Source organism: Oryx dammah, unplaced genomic scaffold, assembly GCF_014754425.2.
Source record: "Oryx dammah isolate SB20612 unplaced genomic scaffold, SCBI_Odam_1.1 HiC_scaffold_8, whole genome shotgun sequence".
Classification (NCBI taxonomy): domain Eukaryota; kingdom Metazoa; phylum Chordata; class Mammalia; order Artiodactyla; family Bovidae; genus Oryx; species Oryx dammah.
In genome coordinates, this window is record NW_024070192.1 from 18,516,520 (window position 1) to 18,531,519 (window position 15,000).

Genomic DNA, 15,000 nt, shown 5'->3' on the forward strand with positions numbered 1-15,000 from the left:
ACGGGTGACTGAACAAGAAATAAGGGAAAACAGACCAATCTTCCGTGCAGAATTTCAAATCATCCATGTAGATATTCTGCCCTTCAAGAGGCAGAGAACATAACCCCTCACTCCTTAAGTGTGGGCGGCAGAGTGACTTCCTTCCAAAATCGTGTGGAAAAGGAGGAAAAGAGTAACTTGACAGCAGAGAAACCTGACCAAACCTGACGAACCCTATCTTAGCCAGGTGATCAAAGTCACCACCAGCCCTTGATATGACGCGACAAGAATGCGAGCTCACCTTTGTGCTCTTCCTCTCCCAAACACATAACCCTCGTCTAGTCACGAAAACACACCAGACAAATTCCAACAGGGGGGCATCTGACAAGAAGCGAGACCTGTGCTCCTGGAAGCTGTCATGGTCATGAAGAAACAAGGAAAGTCTGAGAAACTACCACAGCCAAGAGAAGTCTATACAGATAAGATGACTAAATGTTACATGGGATCCTGGAAGAGAAAGAGACTATTAGGGGAAAACTGGGTTAATGTCAATAAAGCATAGAGTTCAGTTAATAATGTGTCAAAACTGGCTCTTAGACTGGTTGTGAGGTATAGGAGAACTCCCTGTAACATCTCTGCAATAATCCTATAAATCTAAAACTGTCAAAAAGTTTATAGGGACTTCTCTGGTGGTCCAGTGGCTAAGACTCTGAGCTCCCAATGCAGAGGGCCTGGGATTGATCCCTGGTTGGGGAACTAGATCCCACATGCTGCAGCTAACAGTTCACATGCTGGAATTAAAGATCCCGTGTGCTACAACTAAGACCCAGTGCAGCAAAAAAAAAAAAGTCTATAAGAAAAAAGAGAAAGCAAATGAGTAGCTTTGGCTCTGTCCTAGCCAAGGCACCAGGGGCAGGGCAGACAGGACAAGGAGCTGAGAGGCTGGGAAAGAGAGGGAGGCAGGTGAAGCAGGCAGCTGCTTTTATTTCAGAATAAGACGCCCCAGCCACAACCATGCCCCCACACCTTGGAGCCCCAGACACAGGTGAGCTGGGCAGCTATAGGCCTCAAGAGACAAAGCAGAGGGAAGCCTGAGTGTGTTCCCTCCTTGTCCAGAAGGACAGGTTGCCACAAAAGCCACAGCTTCTCTTGGCTCCTCAGCTGTCCTGGGACTAGGGAGTCAAGGGACCAGGCCCAGCATCCTCTAAAGTCAAGCGGAGGTGGGAGAGTGACACACCTTCTCTGTTGGAGGAGAAGGGATATGCACCCGAGGGCTTGAAGGACAGTAGATCCAATACTGAGCAGAGTTCTGCGTGCCAAAGGAAGACCCAAAGTGACGACAGTGCAGAATCTGAGGGACAAGGGTGTTCTCAGGGAAAGTGTCCAGGGTGGGAACAACCACAGAGGTGTCAGAACTCTGTCTGCTCTCCAACTGTGCTGGTCCTCCTCTCTCCCAGGCATGTGATCAGACACAACCAGAGCTCTGGCACGGTGCTGAGAGGCTGTCGGCTCATGGCGGGTGCCCTGCCTTGGGGCAGTCCCAATTGCTGGTCCCACAGAAGAAGTCTTCAGGGAGCTCGCTCAGGAGTCCATCCAGGTCATCTGCAGGGGAGGACAGGGAGGGTGGGGAGACTCAGTGATAACCTGAGGGCCCCTTGTGACTCAGAGCTGAAGCTCCCACCCTTTAGGAGGGTCTGAACCTGGCTGCGGTTAGGGAGCGGGCTCTCTGGGCAGTGGTCCCCACATCGATGGGCCTGAGGCTGGCCTGATTTCCATCTCCTTTCTGCTCCCCACACTCAACAAAAAGCAGAGGCAAAATGCCAGGGTCCCTCTGCAAAGAAAGGGGCTCCCCCTGGGCCTCTATGGTTCTTCTCTCCATCCTGAAGCACAGCGCCTGAGCAGAAAGGCGTCAGAGGTCTCCTAGTGCAACCATCTGATTGGACAGAGGGACAAAGAAGGCTGGGAAAAGCCCTTAGATGTGCTCAGAATCACACAGCTCATTCACATGGTCTCTCACCTGCACTCTGCATGGTGGGAGAAGTCACCGTCCCCTCCCCCAAAGTGCCTCTGTGAGCCGAGAGGACAGAAGTAACTGTCCTGCCTACAGTTCTCAGATGGGTACTTCTGTCTGAGAAGCTGGAAACAGCTGACCTCAGTAACCCTCACTGCTGCTCTGACTGTGAACAAGAGCAGCTAACATGAACTGGGGGCACACCTGGTGCCAGGCACAGGCCTGTACACATTACACTCATCACTTCGGCCTCACAGGGCCCCTGCAGAGGGCATCTCATGGTGGTTCCTGTTACAATCCTTACTTTGCCCAAGAGAATAGGGTTTAAAGAGGTCAACAACTTGCCCAAGTGTGCATCTGTTTGATGCCAGAGCCACGGCTTCCAACTAGAAAGCACCCGCTGAATGGACGGAATCAGACAGCCCTAGTGTCATTCAGGCTGGAAACTATACCTGCAGAGGCCAGCTCCCAGTCTGGCACAGAGCACCGGACAAACACTGCTGCTAGAAGGGCAGAAGTCAGTCTGTGTGCATGCTCAGTCGTGTCTGCGTCTTTGTGACCTTATGGACTACAGCCCGCCAGGCTTCCCTGTCCATGGAATTTTCCAGGCAAGAATACTGGAGTGGGTTGCCATCTCCTATTCCAGGAGATCTTTCCAACCCAGGGATCAAACCCACGTCTCCTGCATTGGCAGGCAGATTCTTTACCACTGTGCCATCTGGGAAGCCCAGAAGTCGGTTTTGGGGCATTTAAATTTAACTAGGGTGACCAGCATTGTACCCAGGGAAGTAGGACTGGAATTTGATTTTAACAAAAAAGTTGCCGCTCACTAGCTACACTGTCTGGAGAAACACTAGGGTAAATGAAGGGGAGTGAGCAGCCAGTGTGAGTCAAGGAGAATGGGACTCAGAGCAGGAATCCGCATCTTGTCTCCCAGTTTGCCAGGCCACCACCACCAGCTGTCTGCCTGGCAGGTCTGTCCCTACTGTGGAGATGCGACACCAACCACAACGTTCTACAGGCAGCTTGCCTCTCTTATTCCATGACCACCAGCAACCTTCTGAGGAGGGTTTGGCTTGTCCTCAAGCTGACTTACAAGGAGATAGTGGAAGATTCTAGAGAAGATTCCAGCACATGGGGTGGATACTTTTTCATACAATATAAATAAATGGGCTCTGTGGCTTATCCATGGTCTACTGTGAATTTGGTTAACATGGAGACACCTACCCATAATCCCATGAGGGTTCCATTTATGGGGTCCAAGAGCTAAGAACCAGACCTGGACTGTGTTAGCATCACCTGGGTGAGGCTCCCTCCTGAGGAACAAGTTGGCCCTCCACGAAGAGGTCTGTATTGGGGCCTCTCAGGTCTGTATCCTGGTCCCACCCTACCCACGGGGATGCTGGACCCCTTAGCACCACCTGGAGGGCCTCAGAGCTTAGTCAGGATGGAGAAATCTGCCTCTGTGGTTTAGCCATCAGCCCACAGAAGACTCAAGGCTGGCGCCAGTCTATCTCCTCCTTGTGGCTAACAGCACATGGCCTGGAAACGCGGGAGCTGAGGATCACATTCTTTGTGTTAATTAGTTTGTGGCCTGCAGCCTTGCCAGGAAAGACACCACATCTAATTTCTATAAGAGCCAAAGATTCACAGGAGGAGGAACAAGATGCAGCCAGAACAATCTGCCTGAGCTATTCAAGAGGAAACAGAAGGAGAATCTTTTTGGCTCCTGGGTGGACTGACCGTCTTACCTGCTTCTGGGAGTTCTTTCTCGAGGGACGCCCCTGCCTCTGGGTTCTGTGCTGTTTGGAGGCCTTTCCCAGGCTTCTCGCTCTCTTGCTGGAGGCTTTCATGGAAACTTCCAAGATTCTGGGGACAGAGGATCTGGTTACCAATACCTGTACCCCTGAAATCTCTCTAGACGGTACCATCTCCACCCAGACAAGCTCAAAGGAATAGGTAGGGGCTCAGGAAAGACAGGACAGAGGAAGCGGCAGTGGCCAGTCACCCAGCCCACGCTGGGGAGGTAGCTGAAATGCCAAACACCCCAAAGAACAGATAATTTAAAAATAGAACAAAACCAAAAAACTTTTTGGCTGATTTTCTTTTCTAATTCAGTTGGTATCTGATGTTTTAAGGAATCTCGAAAACTGGAGCAGACAGTGAAGAGGCCATTCAGAAATATACTAAGGAGTTAGGCTGGAATTAAAAATGAGCTGCTAACAATCCCCCAAATAGCTAATACATGAATAGGTAATTAAAATTAGTAATTAAACCTGTTAACCATGGTTAGCCCTAGGGAATGCAAACAGGGAAGGGTCAGTTTTATGTTTCTTTATTCTGTACCATTTCAATTGTTTTTCAACAAGCATGGATGATTTGGATCTTTTTTTTTTTAAGCCTCTGGCATTTGGCTTGCAAGATCTTAGTTCCTTGAGAAGGGACTGAACCTCTGCCCCCTGCAGTGGAAGCATGGAATCCTAACCACTCGACCACCAGGGAAGTCCAGGGGTGACTTGAAATTTAAAACGAAATCAAGATGCTTTGTTAGAAAGGGGTGATACTGAGAGAATGTAGGTTAGGGAGAAAGATGAGAAGTAGCAAATTAGAGCTAAAAGCATAGCTTGACTAGACGTCACTGAGTATAACTTTATAGACTCACTTTATAGACAAAGCAACAGCAGGGGAAGGGACACGACTTGCCCAAGGTCATGTTATAAATTTCCAGCAGAGCAGGGACATGACCCAGGTCTCCTGACCTGCAGGCCAGGCCATGACAACAACCCAGGATCCCAGGAAGGTGCAGGTGGCCAGAGGGAACACTGTGTGCCAAGTCAAGGCCAGGCTCTGCACCCTCACCCTGGAGTGGAGCTGCCTGGAATTCAGTCTTCCTTGGTTCCCAGAGGCATTCTAGGCTGGTGTCCCCTCACCTAGCAGAGATGGAAAGCAGCAGGAAAGATGTCGAGCAAGGGCTGGCTCACCTGACACCACCTGTAGCTGTCTGTTCTCTGCACAGCCACCTGCAGCAAGTCCAACCCTCAGTCACTCACTGAGGGTCCCGCCCCCTTGTGGACTGTCACCTTGGTTAGTTCTCAAGTGACTCCCATGTTCTATGACGTTCAAGTCTGCCATCAAACACTCAGGGATCACTCAGAAGCCAGCTGCTCCTCTAGGTCCTGTTACCGTGCCATCTGGCAGGTGGCTGGACCAGGGACAGGAGGCGATGGCCCTGTCCCCAAAGGCATCTTTTCACCTTAGGGCAACTGCTCCCCAGGGTGGATGAAGGGAAGAAACCAGAAGGTCCAGGTGGAGAGCAGCTCTACTCATTCCTCCTCCATCCTGCTCCTCTTACCTTGGGGAAGGACTGAGATCGCTTGAGGATGTTCCCGTCTCCAGCATCTGGACTATAAACATGGACCAGGTTGTTGGGAGTCACGTTGAGGTAGTGGTTTCGGAGTGAAGGAGAAAACACTCCGATCTGGAGGAGAGAAGGGGTGAGGGTGGGGTCCAGTGTCCTAAGAGAGCACCGCTGGCCACCTGGTCCCGCCTGCCTCTCCCTTGGTGGCCTCTGCACCAGGATCACAGAAATCACTCCCGCCTCAGCCCTGGTGCCAGAATAGAACCACTTGCCCACCCCTGGCCCTTCACAGGCCACTCCCACTCCCACCCACCCCCTGGAGGATGGAGGTCAGGCCTTTACTCGGCTCCAGTAAGCCAGGGTCTAGCACCAGCGCAGCTACTCTCTGCCTGGGGCCTAGGAAGGCAGGGAATCAGAGAGACCACCAGGGCTTTTTCCATGGAAGGAGGGGGAGAGTACCTGCTTGAGCAGCAGCACCGAGCCAGGCTTCAGCTCATTCTGGCGCGTCTCCAGCAGCAACCTGTGCACTGTGCCCTGCATCTCTCCTGCAAACACCACGCCGCCCATCAGTTTCAGGGTCAAGGACAGCACAGTGCCTGGTCTGGGCCCAGTTGGGAAGTAGGTGGCTCACTGTCTCAGTTATCCTAACTGCGAATGCAGAGGGTGGCTCCTCTTCACCTGCTGACCTCAATGGGGCCACTCATCAGACACTCCCAGAACCTAACTCCTCACCCGTGGGGTCCTTGAACACCACGCTGGCATCCATTGCGCTCCGAGTCAGGGACTTGATCATCACCGCCATGTTGGGGACTTTGTTCCCAGGAAGCTGCTTCAGGGCTGCCTGGTTACAAGGAGAGGCATTTGCTGAGCCAGCCATGTCCCATCTGTAAGGTTCCCAAGTGAGCCAGGGCAACCTAGGGAGGGGTGGGGGTGGTGATGCAGCGTACCAGTGTGGTGATGATCTTCCTTGTGGAGGGCCAAGGGGCAGTGCAAAGGGCTCAGCCCATCTCCCCCTGGCAGACTTGAAGCTGGCAGGCCCTTCATTTCTTTCCCCTGCCTCCTTTCTCTTATGTATTTATGTGTATATATTTATATAGATCTCTATCATGCAGACCACAGGCAGGAGCATGTTAGCATATGTACTAACATGAGTCTGCACGTGACTTCTGACCTATGGGGAGCTCTAAGGGGAGCAGTGTGCTTATCCTACCCCATTCAGGACTCAGATGTATGGAGACCTGCCCGTAACCCACTTCTGCCTGTGCCTGATACTGTGGATGGCAGTGAAAAGGTAGGTGAGTGGAAGATACAACCCAATGGTATCTTCATGCTGCTGCTCAGAGACAGGCCTAGGGTAGGAGGGAAAAAACAGAGTGCCCCTTTCCTAAGGTGGAGCAGGGAAGACTGGGGAGAGATATAAAAACGGCCTTTCCTCTGGGTCTCAGCGTCCAGAACCCTTACCTTTCGCAGCACCATGATGATGCTGTAGATACAGAGGAAGCAAGTAGGGTCTCTCTCATCCAGACCCAGAGTAGATTTCATGGTCAGCCAGGGCCCTCGTCCAAAGTCTTCCTCCACCGCTGCCTGGGAACTAGTAACAACCTGGCACAACAGAGGAGAAGGGGAGCCCGGTGTTCACGGGTCCACTTTGCTAGAGACCCTGAGCCGGGATGGAGGGGTGGGGGAGCAAGGGTGAATTCTCGGCAGCACGGTGGCCATGCTTTCTCCCTTCGTTTATCTCAAGGTTCAGAAAAGGGTATGTGAAAACTTGCTGCATATCACATCTTTCACTGAGAAATAAGAGCAAAGGTGCTCTGTAACTTAGTTTATTTTAAATCAGGACCTGACTTTAATTATATTAAATTATTAAATTATAATGCAAAAGGCTAGCTACGCTTGTCCTTTGTAATGAACTTGAAAAGGCTTAGGGCTAGGGAGCCCCCACATACATTTATAGGCTTCCAGGCAATTTTGAAACCAATTATATTTCACTTGAGATGCCTCTGGCTTTAACTGTACACCTTGTTATATTAAAAAATGCTTTAAATTCAGATGAGTATTTACTGTTTTGGAGCTGAAATGGACTGGTGGATATACAGAGCTATAGCAGAGAAAAACTTCTAGAGAGAATTAAAAGCAAAAGTGGATCTGGGGGGCAGAGCAGGTCAACCAGAATCCCAGGGAGGAGGGAGGCTGAGTCTCACCCACCAAGAGGGAACCCACCAGAGGCAAGGTGAAGGCACAGGCTTCCCAGCTTGATTCCCAGAAACCTGAGAGGAAGGGTTCCCGAGATACAATTTCCTGATACTTATTACACTCTCCTCCGCTGAGGGCAGATGGAGTTAGCCAGGCTGTTCTTTCTTAGCTGGGAAAGAAGACTGAACCCATGACATCAGTTAACATCCCTTTGGCATCAGGACGGGCGTCCCTCAATGTGCTACGGTGTGTGACCCCAGAAAATAGGCTGAACAGCACTGATTCTGATTCTCAGCTTCTGAAACTCACAAGGATGTCCCTCTCTCTTAAATGAGTCCCAGAAAGTTGGCATTTGCATGGAGTCAGTTACCTCTGTCCGGAATTTAGCCAGAGCACCGTGAGTCGGAGTCTGGGGCGTGGAAACCATGATGTCGTCCAGATTTTTCCCACTGTGCTAGGAGGGGATAGAGGAGAAGGAGAGAGCAAGTTCAGCAGCTGTTATTTACAAGTACAGCTTCTTGTCTGGGTTACATAATGAGTTCAGGAAACTATCAGGGACAATTAACACATATTACATCTCTCCTAACGAAGTCTCAAGAGCCTTGCTGGCAGCTCAAAAAAGATGCTTTGGGGACTGTTTGGGGAAATGTGAGGAAGCTGGAGCTGGCTCAGGAACAAATCCTGGGGCTTCCTGAAGTGGGTGATGACCTGAATAGAGAGGCCTGAAGTGAGTAAGAGCGTAGCTTTCCCCAAACCCCTTCTCAGGGACCTCACCCTTCCTGACAGGGATCCAACCCAGGAGGAATGTACATGGCTTCCTTGGATTTCTCTTAAAGTGCCAGGGAAGAGCAAGTTATTGGGTAGAAATCTCTTCTGACTGAAGAAAACACCCTTCAAATGTGAGGGAAAGGGGTAACCTATCACAACCAGACCAGATTCTCAGTCCAATTATCTGGGATTGGATCTAAGACTAGTCTAAAGGACCCTGTCTCTCTACTGCTGCCAAAATCCACACTCCAGGCTCAGCCCCAACTCCCCCACAGTGACCCCACACACCAGCCACACTGAATGGTTCCGTGGACCTCCCAGAGAATCTGTGCCTTTGCGCACACTCTCTCCTGTCTTTCCACTGCTGAAATGTCCTCCAGGACACAGCCGTCCAACATGTACCTCCGTAAATCTCCTATTCATCTGTCCAAAGCCCACCCAGGAAGCACAAGGAGCTCAGTGTCTCCCCAGCACCCAGGAAATGACCTCTACTCTCTCTGTCCCTTTTACGTATCATTTAAGTCTGCTTCTTCCACTCCCCTGGAAGCTCTGAAAATTGAGAACTATTTCTATGTTAATTTCTGTATCCTCAGGTCCAAGCAAAGGGCCCAACACACACCAGTCCTTAGTAAATATAAGAGATCGAGTCTTCCTGGCCGGGGCCAGTAAACAGGAGGTGCTCAACAAATGTATGGGAACTGTGATGTTCTCAGAGCCTTAGGCATCTCCATCTATGTGGGTTTTCAGGCCTTCAGTTCTCCCCACTTCTGACTTCTCCCACAGCTCTGGAAAGCCCCCGACCCCTGCCCTTCCTTCCTCCACTTCCTCTGGGATTGGGCAGGGCTGGGACACACCCAGCTGCTCTCCAGCAGCACAGCCCGGAGAGCCACCTGGGGAGCTCTGGCTCTGGCCAGAGCAAAGCTGTCACTCACCTGGTGAGGCAGAAGCCCTGCTGGGCCAGGGAAGCGGCGCATCTTGGCCCGGGCAGAGGTGCAGGTGGGTTGCTGGGGTGTCCGGCTGGCAGCGGTGACCAGCCGCACCAGGTGGTTGGTGACGATGGGCGTCTGCAGAGCTGCTTGAGGGAGCAGGGAGGGACCGGGACCCTTTGGGGTGCAGACAGGAGACAGGACAGAAGATGCTGGAGTTCGGGGTTGGTGTGGGCCCTGAGGAAACAGTCCACAGCTGGTCTTTGGGGGAGCAGCACAGTTTGAGTTGGGAGTCCGGAGTCTAAGAAAATGGAGTTTGTCACTTGAACAGGTGTTTGGAGACTGGAATGGCTGAGCAGGGAAACGATTTTGAGGGCTGCTCTGAATGGCCCTGCCAGCAGCTTGGAAAGGCTGGGGTGTTCGAGGAGGGGGACCCACGGGAGAGACTTCCCAGTGGGGTGGCTGAGCACGAACCATTGAGGTAGCTGGGACAGGAAAGTTACCCGCAGTTCCAGGTCTCAAGTGAGGTTGTGGAGTCCTGCAGAGGACTGTGGGATCTGGGGGTGCATCCTGGGCTGATGGGATACCAGTTACGTGGGGGGCAGGAACAGGCCCCCTTTGACAAGGTCTGCTCAGATCAGCCACCCGAGCCTTTTTAGCCAATATGGAGTCCTCCTCCTGCCAGCTGGGCAGGATTTCTGTGGCCTCACTGTGAACTCCAAGTTGCACCTCCAAGCTGGGCCCCTCCAGCTCCATGCTTGCCAGGACCTTATCAAATTCATCTTGTTCAGGCCCCTCGAAGCCACCAATCACCTGCTCTTTGCTCCTGAAGGTAAGCTGGGGGCGAGAGGCTGAGGACTGGGGTCTTCCTGGCTCTTCAAGCACTTCTGTCAGTGTCACTCTTCCCTGATTGCCAGTCCAGCTGCTGGATGTCGAGAGAGGCCTTAGGGGAGCTGTTCCTGTGGGAGGTGGACCCCCAGTGGCCCTAGGCCCACCGCAGGTAGGAAGGCGGAGTCCCACGGCTGGCAGGCCTGCAGCCTCTGCTGGGGCAGTGACTCGAGGCAGCAGCTGGGCCTCCTGTGGCCGGGAGGAGACAGGTCTTAGGCACCCAGCATTTACAGGCCGTGTGCCCGCCAACTGGTTCTCTGCATCCTCCACAGCCGACAAGAAATCCTACAAAGAAGCAAAGACAATGGGTCTTGGCATCTGAAAATCAAGAAGCACTCTGCTTTTACTGTTTCAGGCATGTGGTGTGTCTGTGTGTGCAGATTCACGCAAGCAGGAAACCAAGACATGTAAGGCAGTTGTAGACTCTCTCACCACCTTTGACCTCGCCCAAGAGTCCGCCACCAGGCTTCTGCCAGATACATTCTAAGGCTAAGTCTTCAGGTAGCTTCTTTCTTTCTTCAGTCTCGAGGGGGAGGGGAGAGGAGGGGTGGTGGTGGTGGCAGTTGGAGCAGTAAGAGAGGCAAAGGAACCAGGTCACCAAGGAGTCAAACAAATTCCCCAGGGCACACACCCGTCTCAAGGAAATCAGCTTTCTGGTGTCCAGCCTGTCACTCAGGAGCTGGTCTTGCTTCGTGTCCTCAACCCACTCTTCCCCTCATCACACACACACACACACACACACACACACAGAGTCTTCAGTAAGTCAAAGAGGCCTTGGATCCAGCAAAATAGGCAGAAGTTAAATATAGCTTTTCAGGCAAGTTAAATTAAGTATGGATTCCAGTTGGGAAGCAAGGTGAGATTGACACCTTCAAGAGCAACAGACCTGTTCCGAGGGTGTTTTTTGAGTCAGAACTGCTGATTTAACTGACAGGAAGGTCCCCTCCACCCCCACCCCCTGCTGCCGCACAAGATTGTCTAGGCTAGAGAAAGGATCTTTCCTGCTTGGTGTATTATCAGGAGACTAGCATACTCCAAGGACTACTTTAGGACTTAGTAATAATAATAATATTAGAATTATAGCAGGAATAAAATCCTGATGACCCTGCGAGTTGATGGAGCCCTTTTCCCCTGAAGAGCTCCCTCTCAGACATGATGTCATCTGCCTTGGGAAGGGGGAAGGGACTGGTCATGGAACAGAAACTTGAGCTGTCAGAGTCCTTCACTCTTAATTCCATTACTAGCCTAGCAGTCCTACCTTGACCTGGTAAGACCCAGGAGGGTCACTTTTTCAGTCTGTAATTACACATCTCCAAAGCTGAAAGACAAAGACAAGGACACATATCTCCTCGACAAAGCTGGCAGTTTTGAGTTATTTTTAAAAACAAAAATCAATTCCCCAAATGATAACAAAACACCTAACATGTGAAGCATCTCACTGGGTGCCAGGTACCATGTAAACATTTTATCAGAATTCTCTCAATGAATTCTCACAATGACCCTATGAATAGGTATATTATTATCCCTGTTTTATGGATATAGAAACCGAGACTCTGAGAGGTTAAGTAACTTCACAGAAACAGGACTGGAAACTCATACATGCCTCTGTCACTGTGTCTTGGGGCCTCAGGGTATGAGACAAGCCAGAGAGGGAATTTTAAAAGGTCTGTTTTTCCCTTCAAACCTCAGGTTTCAAAAGCTTCAAAGGGAGGGATGTGCGGGGCTGTGGCTGCCACAAGGGTCCTTGGGGCACCATCTCACTAGGCATAAATTAGGCATCTGGACCAGACAAATCTACAAGTGATTTTTTTTAAAAGCAAACCACTGGGAGTCAAAAAGTAGCTCTGAATGGCTTGTCATTGATAAACCAGAGCAACTCTTCTATAAACATAGTTTAGTAGTTTCCATGTACATTAGACTGGAGTTATGTCTAACATTGGTGCTGGCTGTTAGTGCTGTATTTTTGTTTTTTTTAGCTCGCTGGGCCTTCGTTGCTGTATGGGCTTTTCTCTAGCTGTGGCGAGTAGGGGCTACACTCTAGTTGCAGTGCACACACAGGCTTTTCACCAAGGTGGCTTCTCTTGTTGCGGAGGACGGGGCTCTAGGGCGTGTGGCTTCAGTAGTTATGGCACGTGGGCTCAGTAGTTGTGGCTCCCTGGCTCTAGAGCACAGGCTCAAAAGTTGTGATGCATTGGCTTGGCTGCTCCACAGCATCTGGGATCTTTCCAGATTAGGGATCGAACCCATCTCTCCTGCACTGACAGGCAGACTCTTTACCACTGAGCCACCAAGGAAGCCCAGTGTTGTATTCTTAAGCGATTTAACTGACCTCTGGGGGCTTTATTCACTTAAATCCTGTTTCTTTCTGAAAAGGATTTGACATAACAATTTTGGGCCACCCAGATGAAACTACATCTGTTAGATCTGAGTGGGAAGACAGCATTGCAGATCACTAGTTCAGTGGCCTCTGGGTGCACCCAGAGATTAAAAATGCCCCTGCCTCGGCCCATCCCCAGAAATTCTGATTTATTTGGTACGTGGCAGGGACTCAGCAGAGGTGATTCTAAGATGCCAGCTTCAGGTCTAATCTAATCCCTCATCTTCTCCAGACAGAGCAGGGAAGGGAAGAATGTTTGAGGCAGAAGAACATCCCTCATGTCATAAGAGCAAAAATGGAAGGCCAGAGAATGAAATACTTTCCCCTGGCTCAGGTGGCCAGTTGGTGACCCTGGGTCCCCAGCTGTCTAGTAGCTGCGCTGTCTCTGCCTCTCCATTAACTTTCTCCCCACATGAAGTATGTCAGCATGAAGGTGGATCCAATCATCCACGTGACACAGCTTCCAGGCAAAGGCCCTTATAATTTAAAGGTTTGACAATTAAGCAGCTCATCTCTCTGGTTTATTTGTTTTTAAGACAGTTAAGTGGGTTGTTTATATTTCTCATCATCTCTCAGCCTCTCACAGAAAAAAAAAAGGAAAAAAAGATAACACATGTCAGGTAAAAGGAAACTTGGGTTCTAGGCCTGGGTGCCATCTCTGATCACCAACACTTCCTTACCTCATCTTCAAACTCCTCTTCCACAGCAAACAGCTTCTGCAGACTGCATGCCTGAAAGGAAAACAAAGCAATTGAGGTTGGAGGAGAAACACCATTTGCAAGTACATTTTGTCTTCACTCTGCTTTTTCCTAATTCTAACAAGACATCAGGTGTACTGTTTTCTGTCTGCTTCTTTTTTTTTTTTTTTTTTCCCTGTTGTGTTGGGGAAGGAATAAAGGATGAGGAGAGATGGGGTTTACTTAAAGACTTAGATGATGATTTAGAATCCTGTCTAGTCAAATAATTCCCTTAGGTCTATCTGCCTTAATCTTGTAATAAGAGGGAGGAAGCAAAGGGAAGGCTGCTCAAGGGAGCCTGTGTCATTCTTTAGAGCCAGTACAGGGCATATAAGTCTAAGGATTTTGTCAAACCCCCAAAGGTTTGGCCTGGGGAAACCTGACATTTGGGAAACCTGGCCTGACATTTTGTCAGATGTAAGGGATATTACCATAAATCCAAGCATGCCCAGCACAGAGGCCCGGATTCTGAAAGACAAGTCAGTGGTTTCCTTTTATCTAACACCCAGAAGCTAGGGTCCTGGGAGGGTGGGATGTACCCCATCCCACCCTCGTCCCCACAGATCCTCCTTTCTGGACAGCAGGGCTGCTGTGGCCGGCATTAAAAGTGTGCCAGCCCTAGAGCCAAGGGATGTGCCTAACTCCAGCTGCCAAAGCAGCAAGAGCTACAGTTAGGGAGACCTATCGCCCAATGTCAAGAAACAGACTAGAATGGTTGGGGGAGGGGGAGGGCCCGGGAGGCGTGACGTTTGAGCACACCCGTAAGGATGAACCGGAGTCTTCCTTGGTGAAACTGAAGGCTAGAGACTGGGAAATGAAGCCCTGAGGGAGGTGAGTGGGAGACCTTTTTTGGGGGGCCGGGCATGTCCAAGACGAGCCCTGACTAGAGCCAGGCGGCCCGACCCCACCAAGCTCTCCCTGAAACCCTAACCCGGTCCTTCAGCTCTCATGAGGGAGAGGCTGGAACCCAGAAGACAGGTCCCCGCGGCCGGGGGACCCGGCGGCCGGGTGGTCCCCGGCGCGGCATTACCATGGCGACCGCCAGTAGGCTCCGGCCGCGGCTTGGCCAGACAGACCCTGACTCCAGAGGTCGCCGGGGCTTCGGCCTTGGTCCACGTGGGAGGGTCAGAGTCCTGGCGACAGTGTCTCTGGGGCGAGGTCGGAGAGAGGCGTCTTGGAAACCCAGGTGGGGGCCGAAGGAGGGTGGTCGGGAACCAGGGGTCTGGCTCCCTAGGCCGCGTTCGAAGCCACCGCCACTCAGCGTCTCCGCCCTCTTAAAGGGGCGGACCTATTTCTTTCCCGCCGACACAAAGGCCCTTCACCGCGGTCTTCCGCCCCAGCCTTAAAGGGAAAGGCATGAGCTCTCGGTCGCCCCCCAGTTAACCTGTCATATGTCAGAATCGAGGCCAGAATGGTGATGAGAGAGGAAACCTGAACCTCCGACTCTCATCCAAGTTAGGAATTCCTTCAAGGCTTTTGTGCTTCTGAACTAGGGGACAGACCCCCAACCTTCCCATTTTCAGGCCCCCTCTCCTCCCAGGGAACCCAGGCAACCCAACTGTGGATAGTCCTAGAGACCTAGTTACAGGGCTTCCTGTGGATCTGGGCTCTGACAGCTCCAGCTAAAGGGACATCACAGAGGCCAAAAGCCCAAGAGGAATACTATCAACTCCTACCCACACCGTAGTTTCCATCTTCCAGTTTTAACCATTGGCTCATTTTGTCTTCACGAGGTTCCACAAAGAGTGAAGGGTGGGTAT

General features: G+C 51.2%; 1 protein-coding gene and 1 long non-coding RNA gene across 2 annotated transcripts; one reads left to right on the forward strand and one right to left on the reverse strand.

Annotated features, from left to right (window-relative positions):
• Positions 1-943: 943 nt before the first annotated feature.
• Positions 944-10,503, reverse strand: HROB (homologous recombination factor with OB-fold). The gene is made up of 8 exons (XM_040245186.1): positions 9,245-10,503; positions 7,915-7,998; positions 6,810-6,950; positions 6,081-6,189; positions 5,808-5,893; positions 5,343-5,468; positions 3,742-3,859; positions 944-1,581 (listed from the first exon to the last, which is right to left on the reverse strand). Exons 1-8 carry the CDS (start codon positions 9,992-9,994, stop codon positions 1,490-1,492), a joined length of 1,506 nt encoding a protein of 501 aa, XP_040101120.1. The 5' UTR covers positions 9,995-10,503; the 3' UTR covers positions 944-1,489.
• On the forward strand, positions 10,490-13,343 carry LOC120867040. The gene is made up of 2 exons (XR_005721797.1): positions 10,490-10,627; positions 13,210-13,343. It is a non-coding gene; the product is annotated as an uncharacterized LOC120867040 (long non-coding RNA).
• Positions 13,344-15,000: the final 1,657 nt, after the last annotated feature.